The sequence below is a fragment of the Macaca nemestrina genome, chromosome 17 (genome assembly GCF_043159975.1).
Source record: "Macaca nemestrina isolate mMacNem1 chromosome 17, mMacNem.hap1, whole genome shotgun sequence".
Taxonomy (NCBI): Eukaryota; Metazoa; Chordata; class Mammalia; order Primates; family Cercopithecidae; genus Macaca; species Macaca nemestrina.
Window position 1 is genome coordinate 78,961,468 of NC_092141.1, and position 17,543 is coordinate 78,979,010.

Sequence of the window (17,543 nt, forward strand, 5' to 3'; positions counted from 1 at the left end):
ATGATGACGCATGCCTATAGTCCCAGCTACTCCGGAGGCTGAAGCGGGAGGATTGCCTGAGTCCAGGAGTTCAAGACCAGCCTGGACAACACAGGAAAACCCCATCTGAAAACACACAAAAATTAAAAATTAAAAAAAAAAGATGAATAAGATTTAGTAAGTTCCTACCCATTAATATTTAGAGTTTAGTAAAGGAAGTAAGACGTGCAACTAAAAGCTAAAATATATAGAATGAAAAACATAGTGCCTTTAAAGAGTATTATTCTTTATTATTATTTTTGAAATTATTTATTGATATTTATAGTAGGCAAGGAAAGAGTTAGTAAAAGGAATATTGAAGGAAAGATAGGATTTTAAGTCATAGAAATGCAGTTGACTTGGACTTAACGGTGAGAGGAAAATCATTAATCAGAAAAGAGGAACCTTCCTTTGGAGAAGAGTGGATTTTATGGCTTAGCTAGATTTTTTTTCTTATTTTTTTTCTGTAAAGGGCCAGATGCAAAATATTTTAGGCTTTAAGGACCACAGTCTCTGTTGAGGTCTTTTTTTTTTTTTTTTTTTTTTTTTTTTTTGAGACGGAGTCTCGCTCTGTCGCCCAGGCTGGAGTGCAGTGGCCGGATCTCAGCTCACTGCAAGCTCCGCCTCCCGGGTTCACGCCATTCTCCTGTCTCAGCCTCCTGAGTAGCTGGGACTACAGGCGCCCGCCACCTCGCCCGGCTTGTTTTTTGTATTTTTTAGTAGAGACGGGGTTTCACCGTGTTAGCCAGGATGGTCTCGATCTCCTGACCTAGTGATCCGCCTGTCTCGGCCTCCCAAAGTGCTGGGATTACAGGCTTGAGCCACCGCGCCCGGCCTCTGTTGAGGTCTTGAAGGTCACTGAATTCTGTTGTGTAATATGAAGCCTTCATTGACAGTAAGTAAAAAAAAAAAAAAAAAAAAAAAAAAGATAGGCCTGTGTACCAATAAACATGATTTATAGACACAGAAATGTGAATTTCATATTATTTTCATGTCACAAATCTTCTTCTTCTTTTAATTTCCCCCCCACTATTTTTAATTGTGAAAACCATTCTTAGCTTGGAGTCCTTACAAAAACTGGGGGCAAGTCACAGTCTTCCAATGCTGGAGTTAGAGTGTTCTCTCTAATAAGTAACCCCTTTGTACAATGTAACTTCCTCTTAGGCCAATACTGAAATGTCAGAACAGCAATACATTACAGATTATTGAAAAAGACAATTATTTATCACTTAGATTTCTACATTCAAGTAACAAATTCTTGTAATTTGACAAATCTTGAACATGCCACTTCAATTTGCCTCAGTTTCTCTTTCTGTTTGGGGGAGGATTAAAGTTCACAAAAGCTGAACTTCAATGAAGTTAATTTTCAGTTAAGGTAGGCTGAGGAGGCATAGACATGTAACAGAAAAGCCAATCCAGATATCATTTTTATTTATTTGGCTTTAGAAAGTGTTTTTCTACTTACATGTAAGTATGGGTGTGTCTGATATTCTGGGAATTTACTTCAAACAAAGAAATGAAGCCACGCAGTGACGATCTGACTCAGTTGGAGTTGGGAATCCATCCAGTTTCCCCATCTTGCCTCCTATCTTGCTCTTCTCCATGGTCTGTTTTTACGCTGTGTTTAGATGCCTCATCTTCTCAGATCAATCCAAACGCTCACCCACACAAAATCACCTTTCCTGAAATTGTCTTTGCAGAGCAGAGGGAGTCTTGTCAATTTTTGTGTTTTTTGTTTAGAAAGTCTTTTGGGATAGAACTCTAACAAAGTGTGCTGTGCTTTCAAACAAGGCAGTAATCGAGCAGCGTTAAGTGATAATATTGAATAACATCATGGATAAACCACAATGAGAGTTGCTGCAATTGTCATGGAAATGTAGGCATTTGTTTAGTCTTCAATTTTTTTTTTTTTAACAGAAAAGGCAACCTCTGTATTCACGGCTTACCTGAGATTTATTGATGACTGAAAAGATAGGTCCTTTGGGGTGTTCAAACTCTTCTGCAGATACTGTGTAAGAAGCTGCAAAACAGGTCTTCCTATCGGAATGTGAATACCTTAGTGACAGCTAAGAGTTTGGAACACGAATTATCTATCTGTGGTAGGTGTTGTTGTTGTTGCTATTATCATCCCCATTGGACAGATGAGAAAATGGAGTAGCAGAAAGGTTAAGCAGCTTCTCAGTGTCACACAGCTAGTAAGTGGTGGTGCCAACATAGAAGTCCACTTCCTCAAGTGTGTATGCTTTAAAAAACGGAAACAAAACTCTAACAGCCCTCAAACAGCAAGAACCTAGAAAAGTCCTCTTAAATTTGCAGTGTTAACCAAGCCTGACGCGGTTCCCTAGATCCCCTGGCTGCCACTGCTCTGTGGAGTAAGAGAAAAAGTAATTCCTTGTTAGCATAACACTTCTGTTGAGCACTCCTGGACACAACTCCCCCAGGTTCTGAAGAGCTTCGGGTGGTTATTTCTTTAGTTCCCTATGGCTGCTTTTCACATTTTCTGGCTCTTTCTCTTGATTGTAGCATTATAAACGTACCTCTTCCTTGATCACTCACTTTTCTACCTCCTGGAGATCACTGACCACATGACCACCTCACCATTTTATTTAACCCATTAGGACTTACTGCCAGGCAAAACCCATACCACAGCGTGCATTGCATTCGCCATCTCAGTCTCTGATTCCTGGCATTGAGGAAAGGAAGACTTTCCAACCCCAGTTTCTGCCATCCATGTTGATTAGTCAGAGGGCTCATCAGCTGTGAACTCCAGTTCTGTGGAACTGTGCAGCACAGGACAAATAACCATTAAAGGTTTGGTAAATAAAAGAATGAATGGATGCTTAACTACCTGTCATTAGCCTGTCTCACTTTTCATCAGCATGCAATCCCAATCCTCAGCTGCTAAGATGTAGACAAACAGTTCTGATGAAAAGGATTTATTTGTACTGTTCCAACAGAGTCTGAAAACTAGCATGGGCATTTCCATAGGTCATCTCTCAACAATCCTGTTTGTAAATATCTGAGTCACTTACTGGCATCGTTGAGCGTATTTCTGGCCCAGCAAATCTTCTTCCTTTGTATCCCTGATCAAGTAAAAACTTGGTCAGGATATACTTGGGTGACCTTCACACTGTACCTCCTCCAGCGGTACAGAGGTGGTGAGGTAATCGCTGCCACAGCTGACTGGCTATGGCTTGCTTGATAAGATGCCAGGGGCTACCTATGTAGATCCCAGGGAGGAACTGTAGGAACAAACCAGTGTCAATGGTTAACCCAGGTTCTTGGTGTCTGGAGCTTTTCTTTCCTTTATTATTAACTAAAGAGCATTCTTACTATTGCCCAGCTGAGAGCACCTAGCTCATAGATTCTCTGTGGGGACAGTGAATAAAGGTAAGTGCTATTATTGCTATGGATACAGCGTCATTCAGTCTATGTTTTGCTCTTGCTGGCATCTGTGTTTGGAGAGCAGCAACGCTCTGTTTCCAGCCAATGTAAATATTAATGATCAATTAAATGCAATGAAGATAATTTAATTTTTTATCCAACTGCTTTAAGTAGGAATCAAGCAGTGTGTCCTTAAATTATTTTGAAGCTTTGGTCAAAAGTAGTCTCACATTGGTGTTTACGGAGTCTGTTAAACAGCCCTTGCCTGCTATTATATTTGTAAATGTCTAAAAGTGGCTTTATTATATTCATACCATATGGAGTATTCTGTCATGTCTTTCAGAACCAGATTATTGCATCTTTATGCACTTATGAACATATAACTGCAAATATTGAAAAATATGTATTTTATGCCCCCTCCCTTAAAACACTCAGAGAAAATATACATTGACTAGTTTTTAGAGTTGTGTATAATCATTGAAAGGAAATAAAAGATCCATTTTTTCTGCATTTATTTTAACATAAATTCAAAGTGAAGAATTTTCTCCTTTTGTTTTCACCTTAATCCCTTTAAAGCTTTTTTTTTTCTCTTATCAATTAAAATCTTAACATTTTATTTTGAGTATTTATTCAGAAAAGTGTGAGCTTGTAAAAATTTGCTCTCTGGATGCCATGAATTCTCTAACATATATAATTGAACAGTTTCCCTTGTTGTTATATTTAGGTAGTAAATAATAACTTTTCTATAAGCCAGATGAATTGTGATCATGCATATTATATGGACTGAAAGGTCTTTAGAAAAAGAGTACTAGAGTATTTCTGCTAAATATTACTCCTATGGCTAGTGAGAGCCAGATTCTTAAGAATAAAAAAAATACATGAATGCACCTTTGTTACTTTAGTATGGGAAATGTAGACCAGCCACTCTTTATGTCAGATTTTAACCAATAAAGGAACATGAAGTACCCAAACCACAGCTGTTTTGCAGAATACGTTCAAGGAATTCCTGAAATTCAGCCAAAAAGAATTTAAAAGTGAACAAGGTCCAGAGTTCAATTCAAGTCAAAAGCAAGAGAGAAAGAGAAAGAGAGAGAGAGAGAGAGCTTGAGTAACTAAGAGATGTAATCCTGCTTAAGTTTATTTTTAGAACATGATAATTGTGATAAATCTAAGATTATTAGTCTCATACACAACAGGACCCTGATAACATTTGAAACTGGAAGAAAAGACTGCATTGGGAGGGGAATGCAATATTTGATTTTGATATGTTTTTCTCAACAAGAATTTCAACTTGGGAGAGAACAAGAGTCTTCGAGGATATTGAAAAATACGTGTTTCTTCTATTATATAGCTTAGTGGTGAGTACAAGTTAAGACTTGGATATAAATTAATTGAAAATTAGAAATGGAAAAAATGTATAATTTGAGGTAAAATATGTAAAGGGCATTGAAATCAATATTTGGCACCAAAACAATCCAGGTATTCTCTTTGTTAAATTAGTAAAGCCCACCACTTGTCCTTATGTAAGAACTTGAGTTCCAGCAGAAGAAGATCATTGGGAGCCATTTTCAAAGCTACCTCCCAACATTTTCCATTGATAAATGGAATGTCAAAGAAGTCTTCACTAAGGGGGTGATATTTAGCCAAAGACCTGGAGGTGGCAAGGAAGTGAGCCATGTAGAATCCTTGGAGAAGAGCAGTTCAGGCAGATGGAACAGCCCTAAAGCTGAGGTGTGCCTGGCAAGTTAACAAAACAGCAGAGGCCAGTGTGGCTGAAGCAAAATTGCAGGAGTGAGAGTAGCAAGGAATCCGTGAGGTCATTTAGATGTGCCATAATTTTTACCAATACAGATAGGATTCTGCAAGCTACAAGGGTCAGAGAAGGTTTTGGAGGTTAGAAAAGACCATGGGAAGTGTAGATTTAGACAGGTGGAGAGATAGGAGTATTGTGGATGACAGGCTGATGATAGAAGTGAACAAATATAGATGTGAGAATGAGCAGAATTAGCGTAAGCATGAGAGCAAATGAAGACAGGCTCCTCCAGTGTACCCAATGGAGTAAAGAAAAAGGTTTCTGAACATCAAGGCTGTGCTGAGGCTAAGAACATGCTCACCAACATGAAACTTGTAAGGGAAACACAAATCTCAACACAGAAGCCAGGCCCTCTGTAGCTCAAACCAGATGTTGTCAAGAGACAGGCAACTAAGAAATCTAAGTAAAAGTAGATTTTATGTACAGTAAAAAGAATTAGAAGTCTTTCTCCAAATGCCTCTTTCCTTATTAGGTGTTTTTTTGTTTTTGTTTTTGTTTTTTCCTTGAATTTTGGTGAGTCCATCCATCAGCTTTGGCATCTCCAAATGGTCCCCTTGCTGGAAACCATGGTAATAAGGACTCATCTTCTGAAATGTCTATGGGAAGTGAAAGTAAACTCAAAGAGCTGATTCTTGGATAAATTTTTTAGGCCCAAAGTCCCAGCTTCAGAAAAACAAAATGATGGTTTATCTGAAATGCGTTGCATGAGGTACTCTGAAATGCATTGCATGAAGAATGCTTTCCTGTACAAAGATAGTTACATTTTGCTTTCTTAGCTGGTTAGCCTCTGCAGACCAGGAGGAGAATTCTTTTTATCATTGTGCTTTAGGCCCTATGGACTCTAGGCTTTGCAGTTCTTTCACTCTGTTAAACACAAGGGGTGGATGACTTTATTTTTTGTATAGCTGCTTTTAAATGAAAAAGATAGGATCAGATTTTTTCCCTCACCTTGCTCCAGAAAGTTCTACTCTGAAATCAAGGATTTGGATGCAAAACATAACATTCTAATAGAGGCTTCTCACTATTAAATGCAACTTTGACCAGCTACCGTGGCTCTGCATTCTCCCCCTCCTAAAACTAGATCTGAAACTGCTGACAGGTGTATAAGAAAATTTTAAAAACTCAATCATCTGGGGAAGAAACAGTCCCAAATGAGATCTATCCAACAACTCCGCATAAAAAAGGTGATTTTTACCTTATCATGTTCCAGAAAGATCACCTCCATTCCTAATTTTATTTTCCTTATACAAAAATAGCTTTAAAGACTCCAAGTGGTTACATGGCTTCAGATGGTATTTTGTAAGATTTGCTCTCCTTTTAAGTGAGAAACAAATATTCAGTTATCTTTTTTTTTTTTTTTTAAGAAAAATGTGTGTTCTAGCAAACATGACCAAAAACACTTCTTATTTAGGTAAATTTTAATTTTTTATTATATCCCATTTTAAATCAGAGCCATGTTCTCACGCAATCAATAAACATTTATTAAGTGCCACTGTACTGGACAGTCTGGGGACAAAGATAACAAAGACCTGGTCCCTGCCCCAAGCCTGGCAGAAAAAGGCATGTCTGTAAATAATTAAGAGCCATGCAGTGATCCAGCACCATCATAACCTAAGGTACAATTAGCACACCAACCAATTGAACTTTTTTCCAGGAAGGCAAGAGGATGATAGCCAGGTTTGAGGCAGGTTAATATTGTCCTGGGCATGCTTGTGGAATTAAGAACTTTTAGGCCGGGCGCGGTGGCTCAAGCCTGTAATCCCAGCACTTTGGGAGGCCGAGACGGGCGGATCACGAGGTCAGGAGATCGAGACCATCCTGGCTGACATGGTGAAACCCCGTCTCTACTTTAAAAATACAAAAAAAAAAAACTAGCCGGGCGAGGTGGCGGGCGCCTATAGTCCCAGCTACTCGGGAGGCTGAGGCAGGAGAATGGCGTGAACCCGGGAGGCGGAGCTTGCAGTGAGCTGAGATCCGGCCACTGCACTCCAGCCTGGGCGGCAGAGCGAGACTCTATCTCAAAAAAAAAAAAAAAAAAAAAAAGAACTTTTAGACACTGAAATACCATTTTCACTATGAACTCTATTACAAGATTTTCCACTGTCAGCAACTCTGACAGTTCTCTTAAAATGGTCTTTTTCTTCTCCTAACGTTTGGTTATTAGTCAAGGATCTCTAGAGAAACAGAAGAAACAGGATACAGGAGAGCGAGAGGGAGAAAAACACAGAGAGATCTTAAGGAATTGGCTAAAGCAATTATGGTGGCTGGCGAGTATGAAATCTGTAGGGCGGGCTGGTAGAAATTCTAGTACGAGTTGACATTGCAGTAGTGAGTTCAAATCTGCAGAGTATGCCTGAATAGGAAACTTGGACGGAATTTGTATGTTACACTTTTGAAGCAGACCTCCTTTCCCAGGCTCTTACGGGTTGCAACCGATTAGATAAGACCCATCTACATGATGGAGGATAATAATCTGCTTTTCTGAAAGTCTACAGATGAGAAATGTTCCTCACATCTAATATGTATCTTCCTAGCAATATCCAGATGGGTGTTTTATCAAACAACTGGGTACCATAGCCTAGCTAAGTTGACACATAAAATTAAACATCACGATAACAGAATCCAACTTCATCCTGATTGTCTTTTGCCATCCAGTTATTAGACATTATATGTTTCAAGCTTCCATTTCTGTAAGAGAAATTAAGAATCATACTTTAGTAATCATATAAATATTAAATTTCATATAATGGAGCTGCCTAAAAATGCCATCATTTGCGTATGGAAGCATCCATTAATTTAGTACAGCATTTTTATTTTATGATTTATTTTTATTTTTTTTTAGATGGAGTCTCACTCTATTGCCCAGGCTCGAGTGCAGTGGCACGATCTCAGCTCACTGCAACCTCCGCCTCCCAGGTTCAAGCAATTCTTTTGCCTCAGCTTCCCAAGTAGCTGGGATTACAGGCACCCACCACCACGCCCGGCTAATTTTTGTATTTTTAGTAGAAATGCGTTTTCACTGTGTTGGTCAGGCTGGTCTTAAACTCCTAGCCTCAAGTAACCCACCCACTTCGGCTTCCCAAAGCGCTGGGATTACAGGTGTGAGCTACCACATCTGGCAATACAGCATTTTTAATGCTATGGCTTTTTTGTAATGCAACTTGGTTAGAGAGAAAATGATTTTTTTTAATTGAGGTAAAGAGTAAGTTATTTTTGAGACACTGTGACATTGCTTCCTCTTCCATTAAAATCACTATCCATATCATATATTTTGGCTGTTATATAATTTCCTCCATGTTTCCATGCAGTTCACATGTATGAGTCCTGCCTCTGAATAACTGTGTTTACAGTAGTAGCAACATACCAAGATCTCTGAGAAACCATGAGGATAACATCGTATACCTTTTAGAAGCATTAATTTCACTCAATAACTTGGATGGGGAGTAAAATAACTAAGTAATTTTACTGATAAACACTTTAAAAATTATTTTCATAATGCAGGTATGAATATACATCCAACAATAAGTATATCTTTATATTTAAGACTAAAATAAAAAATATCATAAGACTGTGGAATATTTTGAGCTCAGGCACAGTCATTTGTCCTATATCCTCAAATACCCCCGGATTTCGGGTAGTAATAGGGGTAATGTACTCATTTCTCTTCTGCTTTGAAAGGTTTATTTTTTCTAATGGAAAATTTTGAGAAGTACTATTAAAGGATGAATTTTGTGAGGGAAGATTCCTGGGTTTGGTTAGTACTTGATTAGTTAGTTGGCTCTGCCCCAGAAAAATATCTGCTCACCCACAAACTTGGCCAGTCTTTTCACAACTATGCACTCTCCTCATCTCATGTGAGGCTGAGCCGAACAATGGGTAATTCAGGACATTCTATCTCTACTTTGGGAAAATAATCTAAAGTAAGCTCACATAACAAGGTACCTGGCCTAATGGCTGGACCACAAAATTGTTTGCTAGATCTCTGATTCAAGGTTTTCCTATACTGAAGACAGCACATACTGTCTGCTAAACTAGGACTTAGTAACTCTCACCAGTCAGCAAGCGCAAGGCACACTTAGCCATATCTGATGAATGAATTCGGTTCTTAGCTGACCTGTTAGTGTTCTTGCAGTCTGTTACTGAGTTCTATTTATTTATTTTATTGAGAAAGCAAAATCCTTCCCAGACTTGCAACCAAAATTTGGGAAAGTGCCAGAGTGTTAGAGATGATGAGTTATGCACCAGGACTGTCGTATCAAGAACCCTCTTTATTTTTCAACTTGCCTTTCATTTGGATCAGAATTGAGCCAATTTGTGGGTGGTTCAACCTCACGCCCAAGGAGTACGTGGTGTGGCTAATTTGAACAAATTATCTAAGCCTTATGATTTACACACATTTAAATTTAGGCTTTATGGGAATAGGAGGTGGTTTCATTTCCTCATGACTAAAATTTTATTTAACTGTATTAGATAACAATATGGAGCTGAAGATAAGATTAGGCCATTTGCGCTTGGAGGTTAAAAGCTAAAGAAACATTCAGAGAGAAAAAACTAAACAAAGCAAATCACAGACCCAAACAAAACCAAACAGAAGCAAAATGCACTTTCCATACACAGGAATCAAGTACAATAGAAATCAGGACAATGTTTGTATGCATTATATTGCTGTAGGCAGAATATTGTTTGTGTGCTTCTGCACTATTGAGTTAGCTCATCCCTGTTTTTGCTCTTGTAAGCAGTGGGTACTGTTTCTCGAGTTGTGTATGGAATTTAGTTGTGCTCTGTTGGGGCAGCTTGTGCATCAGAAGCACAGGGGTACAGAGTTAGCAGAGTTAACAGGTGAGAGGGAGAAGTCCAAAATTGTGTCCTCGAGACGTTAGTTGTTCAGAGTCACTATGCTCTGTATGTGCATGTGTGTGTTTCTGTAAAATAAGTGTCTGTGTTAATTATTCACAAAGTAATACCATGATAATTGCTATACCATTAATACAATATTGTGGACCTGGTTATTTTAGACATCGAAATAGTAGCATTCAGTGACCATGCTGCCACTCAGTAAACAGAAGGTTGTTGTCTTTTACACTTTGGCTTCATGAATTGAGCAAATGTTCTTTCCTTTCTTCTAGGTAGAGGTGCAGTGTGACTCATTCTATTGGCCAGTAGGGCATGTAAAGATTAGTCCATCAGCTCCCTGACATTGGGGAAATCAAAGCCTAGCAAAGGAAGCCACTCACAGAAAAAATAACTGTGCCTGGGAAATCAAGGGAAGTTTTATTGTGGCAATAATACAGTACTTAGGTTTTAGCTAGAAGGAAGAAAAGTTGTCTGCCTATTTATAAAGAGCCTAACAGACTTGGGGAAATGTGAGAAGTTCAGTGTTCAGAGTGTAAGGTTTTTGGTGTGAAGATAAAAGCAGAGTGGCAGGGGGTGAAATGGAATACAAAAGTGAGTATGACCTAGGGAGTAACTTAAATGGGAGAATGTTTTTAGTGTCCATTTCTAGGCCCCCAAATCACTTGAAACTATAGTTCTAATACTGAACTCTTTCCCAGTTACCTGGGACTGATTCTAGAGAGGAGAATTTAATTGAACATGTGGAGAGCAGAGAAGAGATAAAAGAAGCTAGTTAGTGTTTTCCTACTTATCAAAGACCCTTGGTTCAGAGGTAAGGTAGGTATTTCCAAGAAATGGAACTACAACTAACACCAAAAACATGGTAATTGCTTGTCAAGGCTCTCCCCTCTTTTGAAGTTGCCCATTCCCTGTGCTTTATACATTGTTATTAACTTGCTGCCACTGTCTTTATGGAGTCGGTGGCCGGAACATCTTTTCACGCCTGGATGGAGTGCTTAAGATTGTAGTAGAAATTCACCTACAAAGACTCGGTTCTTCTCTATACTGGGGGATAAGTAAGATAGACTAAAAGAGGCATTTGTGGATCCGTAGAAAGAACACTGGGCCCAAAGTCAGGAGTTGCTGTCTTCCTACTATTATACATTTATTATTATCTGAAAGTCAGTAATGCTCCATCATCAGTTTTTTCATCTATAAAATAAAGATATTTCCCTCATTCATTTACACATTCCCTCAACAAACAGTTAATAGGTTCCAACAGTCAAGGTTTGATTAGAGAAGCAGAACTGCTTGGAGAATATGTATATCTATTATTGAGATGGAATCTTGCTCTGTTGTCCAGGCTGGGGTGCAGTGGCATGATCTCAGCTCACTGCAACCTCCACCTCCCAGGTTCAATCAATTCTCTTGCCTCAGCTTCTCGAGTAGCTGGGATTATATATATTATATATATTAAATATGTAAAGAGACATATAATATAATATATATAGCAGGTGAAAAGGAGAAGTCCAAAATGGTGTGTGTATATATCTATGTTATATATATGTATTAGATATATAGTATATAGACATAGAGTTATGATCAACCTGTATTGTATGTATGTGTGTATATACATACATATACACATATGGATGTGTATAGCCATGTGCTGCACAATGACAGTTTGTGCAGTGATGGGGTGCATACATGATGGTGGTCTCATAAGATTTTAAAGCCGTATTTTTACTGTACCTTTTCTATGTTTAGATAACACAAATACTTACCATTGTGCTACAACTGTGTACAACATTCAGTACAGTCACATGCTGTCCAGGCTCGTAGCTTAGGAGTAACAGGCTATACCATACAGCCTAGGTGTGTAGTAGGTTATACCATCTAGGTTTGTGTATATACACTCTGTGATGTTCAAACAGCATCAAAATTGCCTGATGATGCATTTGACAGAATATATCCTCATTGTTAAGTGACACACAACTCTGTGTGTGTGTGTGTGTATAAAACATATCCTAAAAATTTGACTTTATGCAGTTGGTCACATAGTCTATGTGAAGATGTCGTCCCTGTGTCTGGCACTGGAGTCTGAATTGTAGGGCAGGCAGCTGGAAGGACATAGGGGTGTGAAGTGGAGGAAGATACCATATTGAAACCAGTGAGGATTAGCTAGAAGCCAACAGGATGAAATGAAGCCCATGTTGGTGTCCCATGGCTTTCGAGCCTCCAACCGGATAACAGGGGTGGCCAGCAGCACAGTACCCTCCCTCTGTAACACGGGAGCCATAGAAACTGAAAGAGGAGAGCAGCAGGATGTGTAGGCACAGTGGGCTCACCTGCCAATCCATAATGTGTGCCAGTGTATCAGTGACAAACTGCGCGGGTCACCTGAGCACCTCGTGCATTACAGTGACTTGTTGTGAAAAGAATTGGCTACTGGTTCACTTCCACTTTACATAAGTCATGCAAAATGACTCCCATGGTCTGAAACTATGAAGGGAATGGAATTCTGAGACATGTAGTCTCAGTTAGTTAAACTGGTGCAATCCAAATATACCACCTCTGACATGTCCATTCAGAATATGAAACAAATGATAGAGACATAGTTCCTGCCATCAAAGAGTACACTAAGTGGTAGGAGAGAGTCATAATCCACCTGATGCGTGTTGTGATAGAATGGCTTGCTTCTTTAACACACATAAAATGAGATTAATACACACAAACGAGCTTTGGAAGTGTTAAACTTTTAATAATTTTTCAGTCTCATGTTGACTATCTGATGTTTGATTACCTCTATTTTTTAAAAGCAAAACACAAAGGAATCCATTCATGGTAGACATTTTAATAAGTTTGGATTCTGTAAGATTCCCTGGTCTTTGCTTCATTTCCTTCGGTAGAGCAGTGGTGCTGAATGGATAGCAACCAGGTCCCCTACACTAACCCCAATCCTTTTGCTCATGGAATTATGCTGATTTTACTAATCCACCAACCACTTTCCACGGGTGTTTGCCCTGCTTTCATGTAGCTTATCTCTCCTTTAAGCTGAGGAAAATGACAGAGATACATTAAGAAACACTAGTAAAATTCCTTGATCACTGATAATAATAATAAAATTTAAAGATAGGAAATAGACCCTCAGATGTTTATACCAAACCTATATTGTGAAAACTACTTGCTTATTGGCACCATCTTCTATAAATTTTTGTTCTATTTCTTTCTTAGATTGTGTTTGGCCAACGGTTTCATCATAATCTTCTGCCTCAGTTTATCTTCCTTCAAGGCTACTTAGTTGAGTAGATTTTGTGTATTTCAAAGACTCCATGTTTTCTCTGTATCATGAAGATAGTGTCACAATGACAGGTGACATCATCATCTTGCTAAAGGGCTTATTTCCACATCTCAAATGTTCTGTCATCAAAGTCACAAAAAGAAAGTATTTCTGAATCTTTTGTGGACCGTATGCAACTACACGGAGACGCTTACACAATGCTCGCCTGCCAATAACAAAGGAACATGTGTCATTTTACAGCAGATGTGACATTTTCCATTTATTTTTTAATTTCACAACACAGGGTTCTAAACATGTGCCATGCACCATTCTAAATGCTTTAAAAATATTGACTGAGTCTTCATAACAGACTTTATTTTTACGATAAGGAAACAGAAGCACTGAGAGGTCGTGATGTTCTGAAGTCACACAGTCAGTAAATGACATAGCTAGATTTGAACTAGGTCATTGTAGTAAAGCCATGGACTTTTAACCAGTAGTGTATGTCCTCTAAAGAACCTCAATTCCTGAACAATGAGAACACATGGACACAGGGTGGGGAACATCACACACCGGGGTCTGCCAGGGGGTAGGGGGAGTGGGGAGCGATAGCATCAGGAGATACACCTAATGTAAATGACGAGTTAACAGGTGCAGCACACCAACATGGCACATGTATACATATGTAACAAACCTGCACGTTGTGCACATGTACCCTAGAACTTAAAGTAAAATAATAATTTTAAAAAACTGCACCTGCACCCCTTAAATGTATGCGAATAAAAAAGCAATGGTATGAGGAAAAAAAAAAAGAACCTCAATTCCCCATAAATTCATATCTGTGTTATCATTGGGGATGCTAAGTTATATGAACGCATTCTTTGGATTACATACCCACTAGTCAAGACACCTTTGTACATAACTCCAAGTTAAATTCTGAGAAATGCTCAGGCGTTGAAATAATAAAGGAGAACGAAACCCTACCACCTCGATTCTGCTCTATGCCTCTGATGGTTGATTTTATTGAAGTATTCCATTTCATACATTAACCACTAACTTCTTCTTTCTCTATCAAAGCATGTAAGGAATAAAAAAAGCAAACCACAGAGAAGATCTTCACTTTATTCAATGGGTAGAACACTAGATATTCCAGCATAAGAATTTGTTATTTCCATCAAAATCAATAAACACAAACAGAACTTTACCAACAGAAATCAATAAAGATTTCACTCCATTGAACAAAGATAATACCAAATCTAAGGGAAGTAATGTTTTATTGATGGGGAAAAAGGCAACGATTCTTTATGGTCCTAATGACAGATGGAAGTTCGTTGCCTTTTATACCAAATATTGAACTGTGACACCATTTATTTGATGGGGAAAATGTCAATAAAATTAGAGCCCAATAGGCCTTGACAGGTTTTTTAGTTTAAAAAGTATTTAATTAATTCAAGATAATATAAATATTATACAAATATTGATTTGTTAGAAACATTGCTCTTGATATGGAAATACTTAACAATGAGAATTTTTGTGAGAAGGTAGAAGCAATCTTAATTTTTATTTTTTCTTATAATTAGTTAATGAAGAGTAACAATGGTCTGAAGTCATCCACTAAAATATTTTGCTTGCCATTTATTGCATAGTAAATTCTGCATTTCATTGGTTCAGAACACATATTACTAGTGAAGTCAAATGCATATTTTCAGAAAAAGTATCAAACAAAAGCCAGAGGTGAGCCCAAGAAAATTGTTTTAAAGGTAAAATATTTTCAGTGTTCTGTGAATAAAAGAAAACTGCACTGCTTAAGACAAAAAGCTGTTAAGATTGTTTACTGATCAAGAAATTATTTTATAAAAAAGGTTATTTATTCATCGTTTTTTTTTTTCCAACATCCATGGAAGAATGCCTCTTGAAGAAATAGGATGTTTACTATTTAAGTTGGGAAAAAATGTGGCAGTTTTCCTATCCTAGAAACGATTAGTGCATTCACGTTGAGGATGACTGGGCTTCTGAAGGTCCTTATAAACCTCGTTTTAGTGTTTCCTTTTACGTAATTGCAGCTTTTAAACTAAAGATCACTGGCATCTTTTTGTTATTGTTTTGTGCACTGTTGGTACAATTTCTGATTTGATGCCTGATGAAAATAACAAACAATATTTGTGGTAGCACTTTGGAACTTAAACGAGCCTTTTACATCAATTGTCACAGTGTATTATTTATTTATTTATTTATTTTGATACAGAGTTTCACTCTGTCGCCTAGGCTGGAGTGCAATGGTGCAATCTCGGCTCATTGCAAACTCCGCCTCCCGGGTTCAAGCGATTCTCCTGCCTCAGCCTCCTGAGTAGCTGGGATTACAGCCACCCGCCACCACACCTGGCTAATTTTTTTTTTTTTTTTTTTTTTTTTTTTGTATTTTTAGTAGAGACAGGGTTTTTCCATGTTGGTCAGGCTGGTCTTGAACTCCCGACCTCAGGTGATCCAGCTGCCTCAGCCTCCCAAAGTGCTGGGATTATAGACATTATCTTTAAAACAACTCTGTGAGAGTAGTGAGAGGAAGTAGTAGTAGAATTCTTATTACAGCAATAGGAATACTAAGACTCAGGTAAATTAAGCGATATGTTAGTATATGACAGATAGGGAAACTCAAATTCCAGGGTTTCAATTCCAGCATCTGTTTTTCTTTCATTCACTATCCAACCACTACAGTGTCCTCTTTCCTCTTTTACTTCTGTCATAGAAAAATCTTAAGGAGGCCAGTCACGGTAGCTCACACCTAAAATCCCAGCACTTTGGGAGGCCAAGGTGGGGGGTCATTTGAGGTCAAGAGTTTGAGATCAGCCTGGCCAACATGGTGAAACCCTGTCTCTACTAAAAATACAAAAATAAAATTAGCCAGATGTGGTGGCAGGTGCTTGTAATCCCAGTTACTCGGGAGGCTGAGACAGGAGAATCGCTTGAACCCGGGAGGCAGAGGTTGTGGTGAGCCGAGGTTGTGCCACTGCACTCCAGCCTGGATGACAGAGTGAGACTCTGTCTCAAAATAAATAAATAAATAAATAACAAAATGTGACAATTGATGTAAAAGGCTTGTTTAAGTTGCAAAGTGCTACCACAAATGTTATTTGTTATTTTCATGAGGAATTAAATCAGAAAAGTACCAACAATGAACAAAAGAAGAATAACGAAAATATGACAATGTATGATCTGATCTTTAGTTTAACAGCTGGGATTATGTAAAAGGAAATGTCAAACACTAAAACAGGTGAATCGCTTGAACCCCGGAGGCAGAGGTTGCAGTGAAGCTGAGATCACACCATGCCACTGCACTCCAGCCTAGGTGATAGAGCAAGACTCTGTCTCAAAAAAAAAAAAAAAAAAAAAAAAAAAAAGAAAGAAAGAAAGAAAGAAAAAAGTAAAAGAAAAAGAAAAAAGTTGGAAAACCAGTGGTCTAGGCCAAGGCACCTTACCACTACAAAATTTTTATTTTCTTTTCAAGTTGGATCAATGATAGCTGTGATAAAGAGCTCTTTGGGCAATGGTTTCCAACCCTTTTGGCACCAGGGACTGGTTTTGTAGAAGACAATTTTTTCATGGATGGAGGAGAGAGGGGGGATGAAACTGTTCCATCTCAGATCATCAGGCATTGGTTAGATTCTCATACGGAGCGCACAACCTAGATCCCTCCGATGTGCAGTTCACAATAGGGTTCGTGCTTCTATGAGAATCTAATGCTGCCGCTGATCTGACAGGAGGAGGAGCTCAGGCGGTAATGCTCGCTTGCCGGCTGTGCTGTTCACATCCTGCTGTGCGACCCGGTTCCTAACAGGCCATGGACTGGTACTGGTCCCTGCCCTGGGGGTTGAGGACCCCTGTCTTAGGGATATTGGGGCAATGAAATTGAAACAACTAACTCATAACAGGCACTTTAGAAATGGTAACATTCCCAGGGGATTAAAGCTTGTCACCAGGGTTAATTCCAAATTATTCATTAAATTTTGTCCTCTATGGAAAGAAAAGTTACCTCTTTTGGGTAATTTATGGTACACTTTGGCTATGTTCAAAATGGTTAGTGACTGCCATCGAAAAGAAATCAAAGTCAAGTCAAGTGATTTTTTTTTTTTTCTAACGAGGAACCTTAGGAAAAAAATTAAGGAGGTGGCATGACCCGTTTATTTATGTGATTCTGACCATTGTACCACAATAGTTTCA

At 38.5% G+C, this 17,543-nt stretch overlaps 1 protein-coding gene across 3 annotated transcripts in view; it reads left to right on the plus strand.

Annotated features, from left to right (window-relative positions):
• Positions 1-17,543, plus strand: part of LOC105469070 (potassium inwardly rectifying channel subfamily J member 16) — a 209,297-nt gene that overhangs the window by 145,202 nt on the left and 46,552 nt on the right. Inside the window, exon 1 of one of the 3 annotated variants that reach the window (XM_011719650.3) lies at positions 3,267-3,408. The exons of 1 other annotated variant lie outside the window; for it this stretch is intronic. Coding sequence is in view for 1 of the 2 variants with exons in the window: in XM_011719649.2 (XP_011717951.2) it covers positions 4,668-4,760 (93 nt within the window). In the remaining variant the exon portion in view is untranslated. Of the gene's footprint in view, positions 1-3,266; positions 3,409-4,055; positions 4,761-17,543 lie in introns of those variants that run through there. One more of the 3 variants, XM_011719649.2, reaches the window with a different exon arrangement.